Source organism: Verticillium nonalfalfae (assembly GCF_003724135.2).
Source record: "Verticillium nonalfalfae strain VnAa140/NRRL 66861 chromosome Unknown scaffold_154, whole genome shotgun sequence".
NCBI classification, from domain to species: domain Eukaryota; kingdom Fungi; phylum Ascomycota; class Sordariomycetes; order Glomerellales; family Plectosphaerellaceae; genus Verticillium; species Verticillium nonalfalfae.
Window position 1 is genome coordinate 24,718 of NW_021167379.1, and position 14,294 is coordinate 39,011.

General features: G+C 55.3%; 6 protein-coding genes across 6 annotated transcripts; 4 read left to right on the forward strand and 2 right to left on the reverse strand.

Annotated features, from left to right (window-relative positions):
- Positions 1 to 522: 522 nt before the first annotated feature.
- Positions 523 to 2,190, forward strand: ADA2 (Transcriptional adapter ada2; the record flags this gene model as incomplete). Its single annotated transcript, XM_028636512.1, has 2 exons — positions 523 to 615; positions 700 to 2,190. The coding sequence occupies 2 exons, from the start codon at positions 523 to 525 to the stop codon at positions 2,188 to 2,190; spliced, it is 1,584 nt and encodes a 527-aa protein (XP_028491306.1).
- Positions 2,191 to 2,761: 571 nt separating this feature from the next.
- On the forward strand, positions 2,762 to 3,779 carry D7B24_002302 (uncharacterized protein; the record flags this gene model as incomplete). The annotated part of the gene is made up of 2 exons (XM_028636513.1): positions 2,762 to 2,895; positions 3,017 to 3,779. The coding sequence occupies 2 exons, from the start codon at positions 2,762 to 2,764 to the stop codon at positions 3,777 to 3,779; spliced, it is 897 nt and encodes a 298-aa protein (XP_028491307.1).
- Positions 3,780 to 4,047: 268 nt separating this feature from the next.
- D7B24_002303 (uncharacterized protein) lies at positions 4,048 to 4,752 on the reverse strand (the record flags this gene model as incomplete). The annotated part of the gene is made up of 3 exons (XM_028636514.1): positions 4,048 to 4,142; positions 4,200 to 4,595; positions 4,677 to 4,752. 3 exons carry the CDS (start codon positions 4,750 to 4,752, stop codon positions 4,048 to 4,050), a joined length of 567 nt encoding a protein of 188 aa, XP_028491308.1.
- A 364-nt stretch (positions 4,753 to 5,116) lies between these two features.
- Positions 5,117 to 6,119, reverse strand: D7B24_002304 (uncharacterized protein; the record flags this gene model as incomplete). The annotated part of the gene is made up of 3 exons (XM_028636515.1): positions 5,117 to 5,308; positions 5,401 to 5,682; positions 5,772 to 6,119. 3 exons carry the CDS (start codon positions 6,117 to 6,119, stop codon positions 5,117 to 5,119), a joined length of 822 nt encoding a protein of 273 aa, XP_028491309.1.
- A 1,435-nt stretch (positions 6,120 to 7,554) lies between these two features.
- D7B24_002305 (uncharacterized protein) lies at positions 7,555 to 8,726 on the forward strand (the record flags this gene model as incomplete). Its single annotated transcript, XM_028636516.1, has 2 exons — positions 7,555 to 7,659; positions 7,740 to 8,726. The coding sequence occupies 2 exons, from the start codon at positions 7,555 to 7,557 to the stop codon at positions 8,724 to 8,726; spliced, it is 1,092 nt and encodes a 363-aa protein (XP_028491310.1).
- Positions 8,727 to 11,031: 2,305 nt separating this feature from the next.
- On the forward strand, positions 11,032 to 12,015 carry D7B24_002306 (uncharacterized protein; the record flags this gene model as incomplete). The annotated part of the gene is made up of 3 exons (XM_028636517.1): positions 11,032 to 11,289; positions 11,346 to 11,869; positions 11,943 to 12,015. The coding sequence occupies 3 exons, from the start codon at positions 11,032 to 11,034 to the stop codon at positions 12,013 to 12,015; spliced, it is 855 nt and encodes a 284-aa protein (XP_028491311.1).
- Positions 12,016 to 14,294: the final 2,279 nt, after the last annotated feature.

The window sequence follows — 14,294 nt, forward strand, 5'->3', positions numbered from 1 at the left end:
AATCGAACCCAGCGAGGGTCTCTCGATTATGTCATCGCCCGTACCTGCTGAGGCCCCACCAATGAGGGAGGCTCTCCGAGGCTTCTCCACTATCAAGCTTCCGATCCGGGGCAACATCGAATCGCGACATTGAGCATCGTCACAACACGTCCAACCGATTTCATCAATTTCAGACCACCAAACATCGATTGCGATTGCTTCAAAGACCTAACTAGAGATTGCGCCCAATAATCTCTCTGCTCGTGACGAAAATCTTGCGTGAACACGACGCGAACGCCTCCGACGGACCGGTCAACCAACGCGCCGGCAATCCATTTCCGAAGACACGTTGAATCAGCCGGGCCAATCCGACTCTACCCTATCCTCCGAGCAGCTCTCGAAGTACCATCTGGCGACGCGCCGACGCGGTTTTGACTTTTCTTCGAGCGCAACATCCTGCCACTCTCCGACCCGTCCTCTTCATCTGCCTCGACTGGGTGAGGATCTCCCCAGGTATCCACAATAGCTGGAGACGAGGGCGCGATGGGCGTGATTCGAAAGAAGACCGCCACGCGCGGCGGCGAAGGCGGAGTCAAATACCACTGCGATGTCTGCTCAGTGGACATCACATCAACCGTAAGTCTTCATGCCAACCCGAGTCCTTGCCCCCGGCGCGTGGCGCGCCGCATGCGAATCTTGGACTGACCTCGCCCCTCGCAGGTGCGCATCAGATGCGCGCATAGCGCATGCCCCGACTACGATCTCTGTGTCAGTTGCTTCTCTCAAGGCAGCTCTAGCGGCAACCACAAACCGGATACCCACCCGTTCCGCGTCATCGAACAAAACTCCTTCCCCATATTTGATGCCGACTGGGGCGCGGACGAGGAGCAGCTCATGCTGGAGGGCGCTGAGACGTACGGTCTCGGATCGTGGGCCGACATTGCTGACCACATTGGCGGCTTCCGCAACAAGGACGAAGTACGCGATCATTATCTCAAAGTCTACGTCGACTCGCCGGCGTTCCCTCTGCCGAAAAGATGCAGCCCGCACGACATGGAACTGGCCAACGAGATCTCAAGAGAAGACTTTCAAGCGAAGAAGAAGGCAAGGATCGAGGAGCGCAAAGAGGCTGCTAAAAACGCCCCAGCCCTCCAGCCCAAAACAAAACCAACGGCGTCAGTACCATCTTGCCACGAGATTCAAGGATACATGCCTGGTCGTCTCGAATTCGAAACAGAGCACGCAAACGAGGCAGAGGAGGCGGTGCAACTCATGCAGTTCGATCCAGGTGATGGTATCAACGAGCGAACCGGCCAGATCGAGCCGGAGATGGATCTGAAACTCACCGTCATGGATATCTACAATGCACGACTCACACAACGTGTGAACCGCAAAAAGGTCATTTTCGAGCACAACCTGCTAGAATATAGGGAGAACAACAAGCAGGAGAAGAAGAAGAGCAAGGAAGAGAGAGACCTCCTGACGAAAGCCAAGCCGTTTGCACGGATCATGAACCACGACGATTTCGAGGAGCTCAACATCGGACTTATGGATGAGCTCAACCTCCGACAAGCCATCGGACAGCTACAAGACTGGCGCAACATGGGCATTGGCGACCTTCGAAGCGGCGAGAAATATGAGCAAGAAAAGGCATCACGCGTGCAGAAGGCTGTGCCCATGGGTTCCATGGACCGCGACCGTCTGGCGTCTGCCCAACGTAGCAAGGCTGCCGCCGCCGTGCCGGATCCACCGAGCGGTGCAGCTCAGCTCCTGGCGCCCGAGCTGTCGATTCGTCTGGCGCCACAGACAAATGGGGTCAACGGCGAGACTGGTGAGACAAAACCCACAATCAACGGTCACGGCGACGTTGCCTCGACAAACGGCAGTGTCGTGGTTGCCAACGGCACAGGCCCCGTCACGCGCCCGAAGTCCATGCCGACACCTATTGCCGGCATCACGCCCATGACTCTCACTCAAGAGTCGGCGCCAGACCTACATCTGTTGACGCCCGAAGAAGTCAAGCTCTGCGAGATTGTGCGACTGCAGCCCAAGCCATACATTATGATCAAGGAACAGATCATGAGCCACGCGGTCAAGGGCAACGGCGCGCTTAAAAAGAAGCAGGTCCGTGAGATCTGCCGACTGGACTCACACAAGGGTGGCCGTATTTTTGACTTTTTCGTCACGGCGGGCTGGATCGGTCGGGCTTGACGGTGTGGCCAGGAGCAGATGATTTTGATTTCGTTGTCTGTATAAAATGAGATACCCCCACCGGCATGCACTCACCACGATGGCGACGAGATGGTCACCAAGAAGTGGGAACGAAAGTACGGCCCGGGCATGTGGAGTTGGGTTATCATGATGAATGGTGTTGTTGTGTTCTCTCTGGCAGGATACGTGGCGTACAAAGGTGCATACGAGCAATGAGGAAGCGATGGGACCTTTTTGATGAAGAAAACATACGGCTATCTGACCTACCTTACTTGATGTGATGCCAGTGCCGACCCAGCGCCTTGGGATGGTCTCCTCGCCTGCACAGTGGTCGATGCTCCGCTCGGATGTGGTGCCGAGAGCGACCCCTGAATAATCACATGACACTGATAAGACGCTTATCAGCTTGGGAATTCGCCATACGACCAGTTGTTCGTATCCGAACAATTGAGGGATGCCAAAAGGGATCGTTTTCGCGACGCGCCCCAAAGATATGCCTAGGTTGATACCATAAAAGTACCTCATTCTGACGGTCAGCCACTGAGCGCGCGCCTTTATCAGATCGCTCGCAATGGCCGTGTTAACGCATCTGCTCGGCCTTGGCCTTGGCCTCATCCAGCTCGCCGCCGCCGCAGGTATTGACGACAGCCTGCCTTCGTATCATTACGGTGCTCCTATCCAGGTCGAGTGCATGAACCGCAGCTCGTGAGTGCTTTTCTCCTTCCTCAGTCGCTCCGGTGAATCAAGAAACTTTGTTCTCTGAGGACGAATTCCCCCCCCGCGCTCCGTCGGTAGGGAATGGACGCACTGACGCAGAGAATATCAGAGACACGGGCGAACACCTCGAAGACGCGAATCACCAGCTCATCTGGATCCCGTTCCCCGAATGCAGCGAGACCGGCAAGCCGCTCGAGTTCGCCTACGGCCACGAAGGCGAGGTCAACTGCACGATCCCCATGATCGACGACCCCTTCTTCCACCTTCTCGAGTTCTATATCCACAACGATGCGCCGCTCTCGTGCCGCCTCCCCTCGCGGCCGGCGCCCCACGTCGAGATCGCGGGCCAGAAGCCGCCGGAGCGCGAGTACGTGCCGCTCGTCTTCGCGCTCGCCGGCACCCTCCAGCTGTCGCACCTGCACATCAGCACGCACCTCAACGTGCTCCTGCACTCGGTGCCCAAGCATCACATCCACCCGCACGACTCGGGCGTCCTCGACTCGGGCGCCGCCTACAGCACGAGCCCGCTGAGCCACATGCAGGGCACCGCCTCGAAGCGCCTCGTCATCGGCGACCCCCTGCCGCTCTCCTTCTCCGTCCGTTGGTTCCCGACGCCGGCGCTGCCCAAGACGGAGGGCACCGTCGAGTGGCAGGGCATGGGCGGCCACATTTACGCGAGCACCGTCTTTTACAGCATCGTCAGCTTTGGCGCCGGCGTCACCGTGGCCGGCGCCTACTTCCTCGGCGTCGTGCTGCCCAAGAGGCTGAAGAACAGGACCCTCGGCGGCGCGACGCCGCTGGGCTACGGTGTCAATGGGGTTGGCGTCGGGAACGGATGGGGGTACTCGAAGGCTTCGAAACGTCTCGACTGAGGGGTGTCAGTATAGACCCAGGCGCCTGTGTATGTGTGTATGTGTGGTGGAGTGGCGCGTTCTACGACGTAATGTTACATACTGGCGAGATGGACGCCGGGGACAAATTGTTTTGGCTGTATGCCTGTATGTTCTGGGAGCTTCATGGGTTTTCTTTTTCTATCTCTTGTTACATGGGTGGGACCGCTTTCCCTCCCGCCTGCATGAAGTGTATGACTAGAACAAAAATTTGGTCCGCCTCCCGAAGAAGAGGCAAGATGGCAAATGCTCACTCGTTCTTCTTCGTCTGAATGGCCTTTGTCTGATCCGCCGCCTTCGCCCGAGCCAAGAGCCGGTGGCCCATGTCGTAGGCAAGAATGCTCGCTAGACTCTGTCAGTTTGTGACAATCTCAACATCAGGGAAAATTCGGCGGAACGTACGGATGAGTACCCAAGGGCCGTAGATCAAGAACATAAAGTTGGCCTTCTCGGATGTGGTGTACACGGCACGATCCCAGTAGGGCACGTCAAAAACGCATGTCAGGGTCGTCAGGGCGACCTCGACGCCGTAGATGACGCAGGCCAGCTCGAAGCCAGGCGTGGTGCCCTTGGTGTGGTCTTCAAAGACGCGGAGCATCCAGAAAACCATGGGCAGCTGGTAGGCAATCTCGAGATAGGTGAAGAGCAGGAACCACGAGGGCAGCTCGCCATGCGGCGTGACAAAGTACCGGTCGTTGTAAGCGTCAATGTAGTACTGACGCAGGCGGAACAGGATGCGCAAGGGCGAACCTTCAGAGTTGCCCATCGTAGGCGGGTAGAATGGCGGCAGGTCGACAACTGGCTCTCATTAGGCTCTGGCTTTCTTCGACGAACAAGACAAAATCGCCTCAGAAAATCACATCCGAGGTTGATGCTTACGTAGAATCGCAATCAGCTGGACGCCAAAAATGATCATGTAGACATAGTCCCGGCGCAACTTCGGTGAGGCAGACATGGTGGGTTTTTCGGAGGCCTTGCGACTGCTGGTAAGCTGTAAGACGTCACTCAATGGTGAGAAGATGATGAAACGTGATGAATCGCGATGCCGACGTCTCTATACTCTGCCGCGTGTTCGCGATCTGTCAGATGAGATGATGGGTTTAATGCTGCGGATAAGGTTCACAGTGGGATGCAAGCCGCGCAACTGCAGCCAGCTGGCGACTGCCCCTATTCTTCTAGACTCGTCCCGGTCATCGCCGCCCGCCGCTCTGTCTCGACAAGACAACTTCAACGTTTGAACCACATCTACGGCAGGACGATTCCAACTCTCGCTCGATTTTTACGAGTCTTTTTCCCAAGCATGTACTCAGATGATGTTCCTACAATAACGCGACTGCGAGGAAGAATGTCGCCAGGACACCCGCACATGAGACCATGGATACTGAACCCGAACTGGGCACCGGGCTGTTCCCGCTGCCCTCAGCCGTTCCATTGCCGCCAGCGGCATCAATGGTGAAGTAGGTTCCTCCGATGGCCGGCCCAAGGCCGGCTTGGGTGCGGAACTGGACCAGCTGTAATGCATCATTAGCCAACGGTCAAGACGCAGGAAACCGCGCAAGCATCATCATGGAAGATGATGGCTGGCAGCGAAGAGGACACCCACATCGAACATCTGCCTGTCATCGGCAACAAGACCCACGGAATCGAATCCCGCGCCGTTGAGCGCCTCGGGCTGCACGTATAGCAGGTAGATATACCTGTGCACGCCCGTGCCAGCCGGGGGTGCCGGCGGCCCGTAGCTCGTGAACGGCGCAGAAGAATTGACGAGCGTCGACGCCGTCGAGAGGACCGAGGAGACGGCCGTGCCGACGGTGAAATTACCGGCAAGGTAGTGTCTGATGCTGCGGTTCGTGGGGTTGGCGCGGCTGGGGGCGTCAGGCCCGACCTGGTCGTCAAGTCAGCCCTTACGAGAACCTAACCTATGGCCGCATAGGGGTGAGGCAGCACCGGGGGCGACGCGCAAGCTTCACTTACCATGACGATGATGAAGCGCGTCGAGTCAGTCACGTTGGCGGCATTCGCAATGCCCTCGACGCTGAACTCTTGCGGGGCCACAGCCTCTGCGGTGGACAGCTCTGTGCCCGGTGCGATCAGCGCGGCGCCGTGACCATCTACCGTGTTATAGCTGGCGTAGAAAGCTACAGTCGGGTTAAAGGCAGCGAGGACGTCGGGGACGATGCCGCCGGTTGTAAAGGCGGTGCCAAAGTCCTGTACTGAGACGCTTGAGGCCGCGTGGCCCTCGGCGGCGCCATTGCCTTCATCGCCGTGGCCCAGGACAAAAGGCAACACGGCCGCCAAAGCGAGAATTGTCGTATTTCTCATGATCGAGAATTGATTGAGTGCCAACCAATGGGTAGTTTGGGTAGGCTCGTAACGTAATTAGAGAGCTGAGTAGTCGTAACCGTCGTGATGCGCAGCGACCGAGACAGAGGCACAGCACCTTTGTCAAGCAAAAGAAGAGAGATGAGAAACTACTGACTGCTACGAGGCATAGGTTCTGTATGCTGCGGGACACCGTCACGCCTCGTTGTATGCCTTTATACCTGTCCTGACGAAGCGTGCGTCTCGATACTGCCCTCATTTTTTCGTCGGCTGCGAGAACGTCTGCGCCATCAGCAGCCGAAACATGCGCAACGAACCCAACGGATCATGACCAAAACATGCTCAAAGGAAGTCCCAAACATTGCGCATGACGAGACCTGAAGAGTGTGACTGAATCGAGCTTCCATCGCGGGCGCTAGCATGAGCATTGGGCATTGGCGCCTCCCAGAGTTTCAAAAACTTGCGCACCTGTTCCTTCATCCGTGTCAGCCTCAGCCATTTCTGATTTCGACGAATTTACGTGTAAGCATCTTCGGGTGCCGATTGAGCTCGCTTGACCTTTTCTCTCATCGCCGTCCTAACTCTCAAGCCAAGGAAAGAACCTGGCAAGCCGGAGAGACAGATCAGCGTAGCTGGCACACTGAACGACTCATGCTAACTGAACGGAATGGTAGAGCAAGCCGGTCTGAATTCAGAATGAAAAATGCACATTAAAACTCTTTGCGTCCGGACATTCAACATACGTCTCGTTTTGGATGGTAACGTGACTTTTAACTCCTACGGTCACAAAACACCAAAACATGGCGGGCTTGTTCTATCCTGCGATTACACAGTTCCGAAGTAAGACACATCGTCAGCCCCTCCGACGAGTAGGCTCTTGGGCTACAATTGAAGAAAAAGTAACGTATCGCTAACGTGATGAAGCAGCCCTTGAAGCAGAACCCTCTCCGCCTGGTCTGCATGGGCGCGGGCAGGGGTAAAGCAGCGCCGCAGATACGATCTGCATCGTCAATGTAAGCTACAGAGCACGGCAATCATCAGACCACGGCAATCAGTGCACTGGTCAGAAACACCATTTACAGTGTCATCGCGGGTGGGTACTGACGTCAATGTCCTGACCGCTGCACAAACGGGAGCTTGGCGGCGGTTGGTGGCTTGGGTAATATTCAAGACGTGACGTTGGGCAATTGACCCCGCATACTGCAGATGTGAGAATCGAGAATAAACAGGAGCTGTTAGGTGGATGGCCTGTGAGGGTGAATGAGAGGCGCATGGCCCAGATTCCGTCGGGATCGGCGTGCTCGATTGTCTCTCGTTTCTTTGCGTCTTGAAGTGGTGCAGTCTGCTCTGCAATTCAACTTCCAATACAGGCCGCCATCGCGCACCGAAACATATCTGGTCGGATCAGATTTTGCACGCGATTGAAAACAGCAACATGAGCCAGTCTGTGGCGGATCCGTCCCCAACGGCGACGGTCACTGCCCAACCCAGTGGCATGCTCGCACCATCACATTGGGTCGACACGGCACCACAAGCCGAGGTGAGTGACGGCATGACACGCATCCTCTCAGGGAAGAGCCAAATGACGCCGACATGGATAGCTGACGGGCAGCTGCACAGGACGAAGGCAATCGGGGGGCAACAGTCGAAGACGACGACTCCGCGTTCATGGACGAAGGCGCAAGCTCGAGCGCCTCCATCAGTTCCAGCATCCTACAGTACCGCGTTATTAACGGTCGGACGTACCATTCCGATCGTGGTGACGCGACATACTGGGCATCGAACGACGACCAGCAGAACGAGTCACTTGACATCCTGCATCACCTCTCTTACCTGTCGATGAATGGCAAACTCCATCTTGCGCCGCTGAAGAAAGAGTCGGTCAAAAGTGTCCTGGATGTTGGCACAGGCACAGGCATCTGGGCCATTGACTTTGCCGACGAGAATCCCGGCAGCGAGGTCATGGGCACCGATATCTCCCCGATCCAACCCTCGTGGGTGCCACCAAACCTTCGATTTGAAATTGAGGACTTTACCAAAACCTGGAGCTTTGCTGAGAACTCCTTCGACTACGTCCACATGCGATACCTGTTCGGCAGTGTCACAGACTGGTATGAGCTTTTCAGACAGTCGTACCGCGTCTGCCGACCAGGCGGGTGGATCGAGAGCTACGAGGGCTCAGCCATGTGCTACAGCGACGACGGCACTCTCAAACATGACAGCGCCATGGCAGAATGGGGCAAGTTCTTCATCGAGGGTGCGAAAAAGCTGGGGCGCGTTTTCACACCGATCCCGGACAGCCTCCAAGAGAAAGGGCTTGAGGCGGCCGGGTTTGTGGATATCACGTCGTCAACGATGAAGATTCCCGTGGGAGGCTGGCCAAAAGACGAGAAGCTGAAGGAGATTGGTCGATTCGCGCAGCTGACGCTCGAGTCGGACGTCGAGGGCTACGTGTCTTTCATGGCTGGTCTGCTCGAGGGATGGACTCAACAGCAGATATTGATGTACTGTGCTCAGTTCAGGCGTGAGCTGAAGGCGAGAAAAACGCACGGCTACTACCTACAACGTGTGGTGTATGCACGAAAGCCTGAGACGTCAACGGTTTAGTTCCCTTGCCCGCTGGTAGGCATCGTTGCCTCGGGGGGGATATAATGGTGAAGTGCTCGGACATGAGTCAATGCACCTTACAAAGGTAACGGAATGTGACATTTTGAAAAATGCTCTATATTCCTTCATGGTGCATTTGAGAGCAAGTCGTGGTATTGTTCGTCCCAGGATACTAGACTTTGATCTACAGCTGGTAGATCAGATGCAGCATGGTTGGTGCGAGGCACAGCCGCTCGCCGGATCGTCAATTTGGAGCGATCTTCTTCCCCAGACGAACTGACGACGCGGGAACGGCCCGGCTCCGCGGTGATCTTGAGTCGTACAAGAAGCATCGCGCCCTGGTTGTTGAAAACTGACACAGGTCAATCGCCTCATCATTGAAAGTTAATTGGCAGACGGCTGAGCGTCCTGTATCGCGCGCTGTTTGTTACTGAAGGAGCTCAATCAATGACGCCAGCGAGCTTCATTATGGTTGATTTTGACTTTCTGAGTTGATTAACCTTAATTTAGGTGCGTCCTGCACCTCAGCCACAAGTACCATGGCACCGGGTGCTACGGTAGTCCAGATAACAGCACCCAAGGTATATATTTGAAAGATGATGATAGAAACATGCTCGACGATGGGATCGCACAAAGTTTGTCTTTGGTCACGACGAGATCGATGCTCCAAGGGGGGTTCGCGCTCACCTCGAACGGGGCCGTGTGTCCTTGTCAGGGGTGGCCTGGCAGCTGGAGTTCTGGCATCCTGAATCGCGCCGAGGTTGGTTTTGGGACGATCAGGCACTTGGGCCAACAAACCACATGGGAGCGATCCGTCAAACGGCTGGAAAGACAATTTCAGCGAGCCATGGGAAATCTTTACTATTGCCCGGGATTGGAGTCTCCTGGTGGACGCACCGCCGTTTCGCTACAGGCGTCGTTTGGTAGTCTGTTTCGCAATGAAATGAAGGGCATGAGAACAAGGGAAATTGCAAGTCGCTTTCGTGTGGGCGGCGTTTACCTCCCCCTCACCAGTGAAGTTGTTGTTGACCATTGGTCCCTCACTCCAATTACACGACGACCGACTTCGGACTCGTATTACAGGTCGTTGTTTGCTGTGACACTGCAATTCGGTGCGAAGTATCAATTACGAATACCCAGTGCCGACAAGAGAACTTGGCCAATGGCATTGTACAGTTCGCTACACTTACTCATGGGAACCCTGTCATGCGCCGTTGAGTGATTCTGGGCGCGCGACGATCAGGCCCATTTGCAGTCAATCGCCTCCCGCGATTCGAGTCACCTGCTTCGCTGGATGAGAAAGGGGAAAAGAGGCACGGTCGGGATAGAGACTAATTCGTGCAAGGCTGCCACACCGCTGGCTTATCTTTTTCCAGAATAGGAGGGTGTTTTGCCAGAGCGAGTGATTTACGACAACTTCGCTCTCGTCGGCGAGTTCCGACCCCCTTTTGACTATCACGACCTAGGTCACTTGCCGGCGGCAACGTGACAGAGCATGGCCACTCGAGCTGCCAAGCCGTCATGGCTCCTCGGAGAAGATGGGGGCGAAGAACAACTCCCGTTCCCCCGCGATGCAGCCGGAGCATCCAGTGGCCTGAGATATCTGATCCGCGAATGTAGCCCAATCTATGCCTTGACTCCTTTAGGAAGCTTGTTTTCCAGAATGGCGCTTGTTTCGGGTGATGTACATTAAAGGTGCAGGCGATGTGCCTGGAAGAGGCAATTGGTAGGATATCACGGCACGTCTGGGTCGCCGACTACGGGGGCGCACGACTCGTGAGGCCTTTGACCAAGGCAGCGGGTTCCTGGCCTTACCCGCCCTCCATCCGCAATTTCCTTGATGTTGAGTGCTCTCTGCTTACCACCGTCCGTTCTTGAGGTGTGCCCGACGCCAGGACCGGCACTTAAAACCTCTACCGGCGGGGGACCTTCTCTTCTAATGCTTAGCGCCGGACCGCCTCCGCACCTCTGCCGGATAACCAATCCAACCCTGGTCGTAGACAACTCAATCGATCTCTTATCCGGGGTGGAACTTGGCTGCATTTGGCATGTGGTAAAAGATGTGGCTCTCGACGCCATACGCCAGCATGAAGACGTATCAAGTGACCGAATAGGTCGGTTCTCGATAGGACTACTATCGTCAACTCAAGCGATGGGAGCACGGAGGGTGTGCTGGAGAGCAGATATAAAGAGGAGACGAGTGGCGCAACTTGTATAGGTCTTTGCTCTCATCATCCAACGCATCATCTCTTTATCGCTTCTCTGTCCAGACTCAGTCTTCGCCTCTCGGGTTTCAATCGTCACCATGCTTTTCAAGAGCCTCTTCGTTGCCGCCGCCACGGCTGTCGGTGTTTCCGGCCATGTCGCTCGGGAAGCCCCCAGAACCTTCGGCTGCGGTACTCACGAGCCCTCCGCCGAGCATGTTGGCATGTCCAAGGTCCTCGCTGCCCAGGAGGCTCGCGTTCTCGAGTCCGGCAACCTGACCGCTCGTGCCACCATCAACGTCAACGTCTACTTCCACGTTGTCGCTGCCTCTCAGACCGTGGCCAACGGCTACCTGACTGTAAGTCTGAAAGGATAACTTTATGATCTGGACAGAGGTGCTTACGCTCTCCACAGGACAAGATGGTCACGGACCAGATCGCCGTTCTCAACCGGGACTTCGCCCCCCACGACGTTGCCTTCAGGCTGGCTGGTACTGACCGCACGGTCAACACCGGCTGGGCTCGTGACAGCAACGAGATCGCCATGAAGCGTGCGCTCCGCAAGGGCACCTACAAGGACCTCAACCTCTACACCCAGGTCACGCTCACCGACAACGCCCTGGGCTACGCCTACTTCCCCACCTCTGGTGCCACCAGCGGCAGCACCACCTTCATTCGCGATGGTGTCTCGATCAAGGCCCAGACCGTCCCCGGCGGCACCCAGGCCGGCTTCAACCTCGGCAAGACCGGCACCCACGAGGTCGGCCACTGGCTCGGTCTCTACCACACCTTCCAGGGCGGCTGCACCGGCTCCGGCGACCAGGTCTCCGACACCCCCGCCCAGGCCAGCTTCAGCAGCGGCTGCCCTATCGGCCGTGACTCCTGCCCCGGCCAGGCTGGCCTTGACCCCATCCACAACTACATGGACTACTCCGACGAGTAAGTGCTGAAGAGCTCTCTTCCCCCCAAAGCCCATCAGAGAGAACCAGCTTGCTAACATGATACAACACAGCTCTTGCTACGAGGAGTTCACCCCTGGCCAGGATGCTCGCATTCACAGCTTCTGGACCACCTACCGTGCTTAAATGGAGAGTTGGAACACTCTCATGAGCGGAAGAACCCCAAAAAGTCTATTCGATGGGATGTTGCGATCGAGGCGTTAGGTTGTGATGTGGCATCAGTTCGGGAGTAACTGCATGTATTGGCGGCTTGTAGCATGTACTGGTGGCTTGTAGCATTGGCGGTTTGTTGCATTGGGCGAGGAGTTCAAGACTTTTTAGTTGGCGAGTCTTGTTGTAGTAGTGATGACGACGATGATGACGATTTGACAACCCGAGATGGAATGTCACGAATGAAATTCTTGAATTCTCGGCGAGACTGTTTTGGCATTTGCGTGTTGTAGTGACTCGAATCTATCACGGCCATGTTACCGTGGAAAAGAAATTGTAGATTATAACTCGAGCACTAATCGCATGCACCAGAGTTGTGAGATGGGAGGTTTAACATGGTGTTTTCGAGAGTCAAAATACACCAACTGGACGACCAAGAAGCTTACAACAAATTTACAGCACCAGTGTGAAACCTGTGGTTTTACTTGTTGTGAAGATTTCTTCTGAACGCCAACCCTAGTGTCAGTTCTGGTACCTGTCAGGGTCTCAATTCTTCGTTGAGTGAGGACGATTACACCGTAGCGCATGATTGAAGGCTTAAGGATAATGAAGGCCTCGGAAGATGCAAGTCGTCAGCCTTCACATCACGACATTCTTTCTATCCGTACTGTCTTATTTGTTCGGAGCTGTATGCCTGCATACGGGAACACCCTCAAAGATGAGCAGCTTTAAGGCAACATGCTTGAGTGTTCCATGAAGGAGGTCTGACTGGCCTTAATGGGAGAAGATATGCTACGAATAGACAAAGAAGACGGTTTGGAAAAGCCTGGGCCTGCTACAAGGGAGACGAGAAACTCTCCGCATATTGCTTCCATTATCTTCTGTAACAGGTGATTATTCAAGAGACTATGCGTTTGGCCGATAATTGTGGAACACATGATTCGAGTCGTGATTATACATGAGCGCCCTGCTTGCCGAGTCAAGTCGAAACTTTCTGGCGAATGGTTTGCAAGTTCTTGGCTGGAGGTGGCAAATGTCGCAGTCGAACGAGAAACTCGAGACTGACCAAGGCCTGGGCAGTACGCGTCACCAATTTGTGTTGACCGTCGCACAAAAGTGCAACTGTGGTTCATTCACGTCTCTATTGGCTGCCGATCAAAAACCGGAGAGATCGTCTCGAGGTGCAGTGAACGAATGAACATGGACATAAACGGTCTCACTCCTCGGGTCGATCTGCCAGATCGGCACTGATAAGCTTAGTACTTGCCAAAGCTTGAATGTCATGCTTGTCAGTGGGTGTCGAGCGATGATCACTTGTCAACTATTGAACTCGAGCAACAAGGTTAGCGTGTTTGCCACAATAGCTGTACGAAACCTCCACGAGCATTCCTTTTCATCCTTCTCAGAGTTTTCGACTCTGAATGAAGAAAAAAAAAAGAATGGATTTCCACTCGCCAGTAAAGAAAAAATATGGAGCATTGCTACCCGAAGACTGAAAAACGAAGATAGCGTCGCGTGGAACGTTGACCCGAGAAACGGGTGAAGTATTGGGGATCTACCATGGCTCATCAACTCGGGGCTGCCGAACTGCCGCCTCAAACAAGCTAATGATCGTCACGATCCAGCAGATACAGGATGAAGAGCGGCGGCATGGGCCTCATATGGACTGGCTGGAGTGTACGCTCCGTCGGCAGCTGGGGCTCCATCGTGGGGAAAGCCAGCCACCAACGGCATTCACGGTCCGGTAATTCCTTTCGAGCCGTTGCACCACGCCTCTCCGAGCATTTGGCTTGTGTATCAGCCGCTATATGGGCGTTAAGGTATCTTGAATATCACGCGGGGACAGAAGGCCTGCCGCACCATCAGTAAGGCACCGCAATCCGGCTGAGAGTTGCCGCTGCGAGGCCAACGACGATGCAAATTCTGGGCTTCGGATATCGAGATTCCACGATGAGAGCCACATGGGCCGACACTGCGAGCCAATGGAGGCGGAAGCCTGTAAATGAATGCCCGTGTACCAATGCAGCGGCCCATGTTGTGATTGAGTTCCGGCCCCGAAGAGGAACAGTCTGTTCAGCCATGACCCTGCAATCTTACGTTGACAGAGGCAAGACGATGAGACAGGCTGCGAGGGACGGAGATCCGTTCCACAGATAAACAAGTATCAAATCAAGGGTATCGCGCTGGCTGACGCCGGGCTGGTCGCGTTCCAGAGGGCCGTCACCTGATCGTCGGCCGGTCATGGGTGCCCAAAG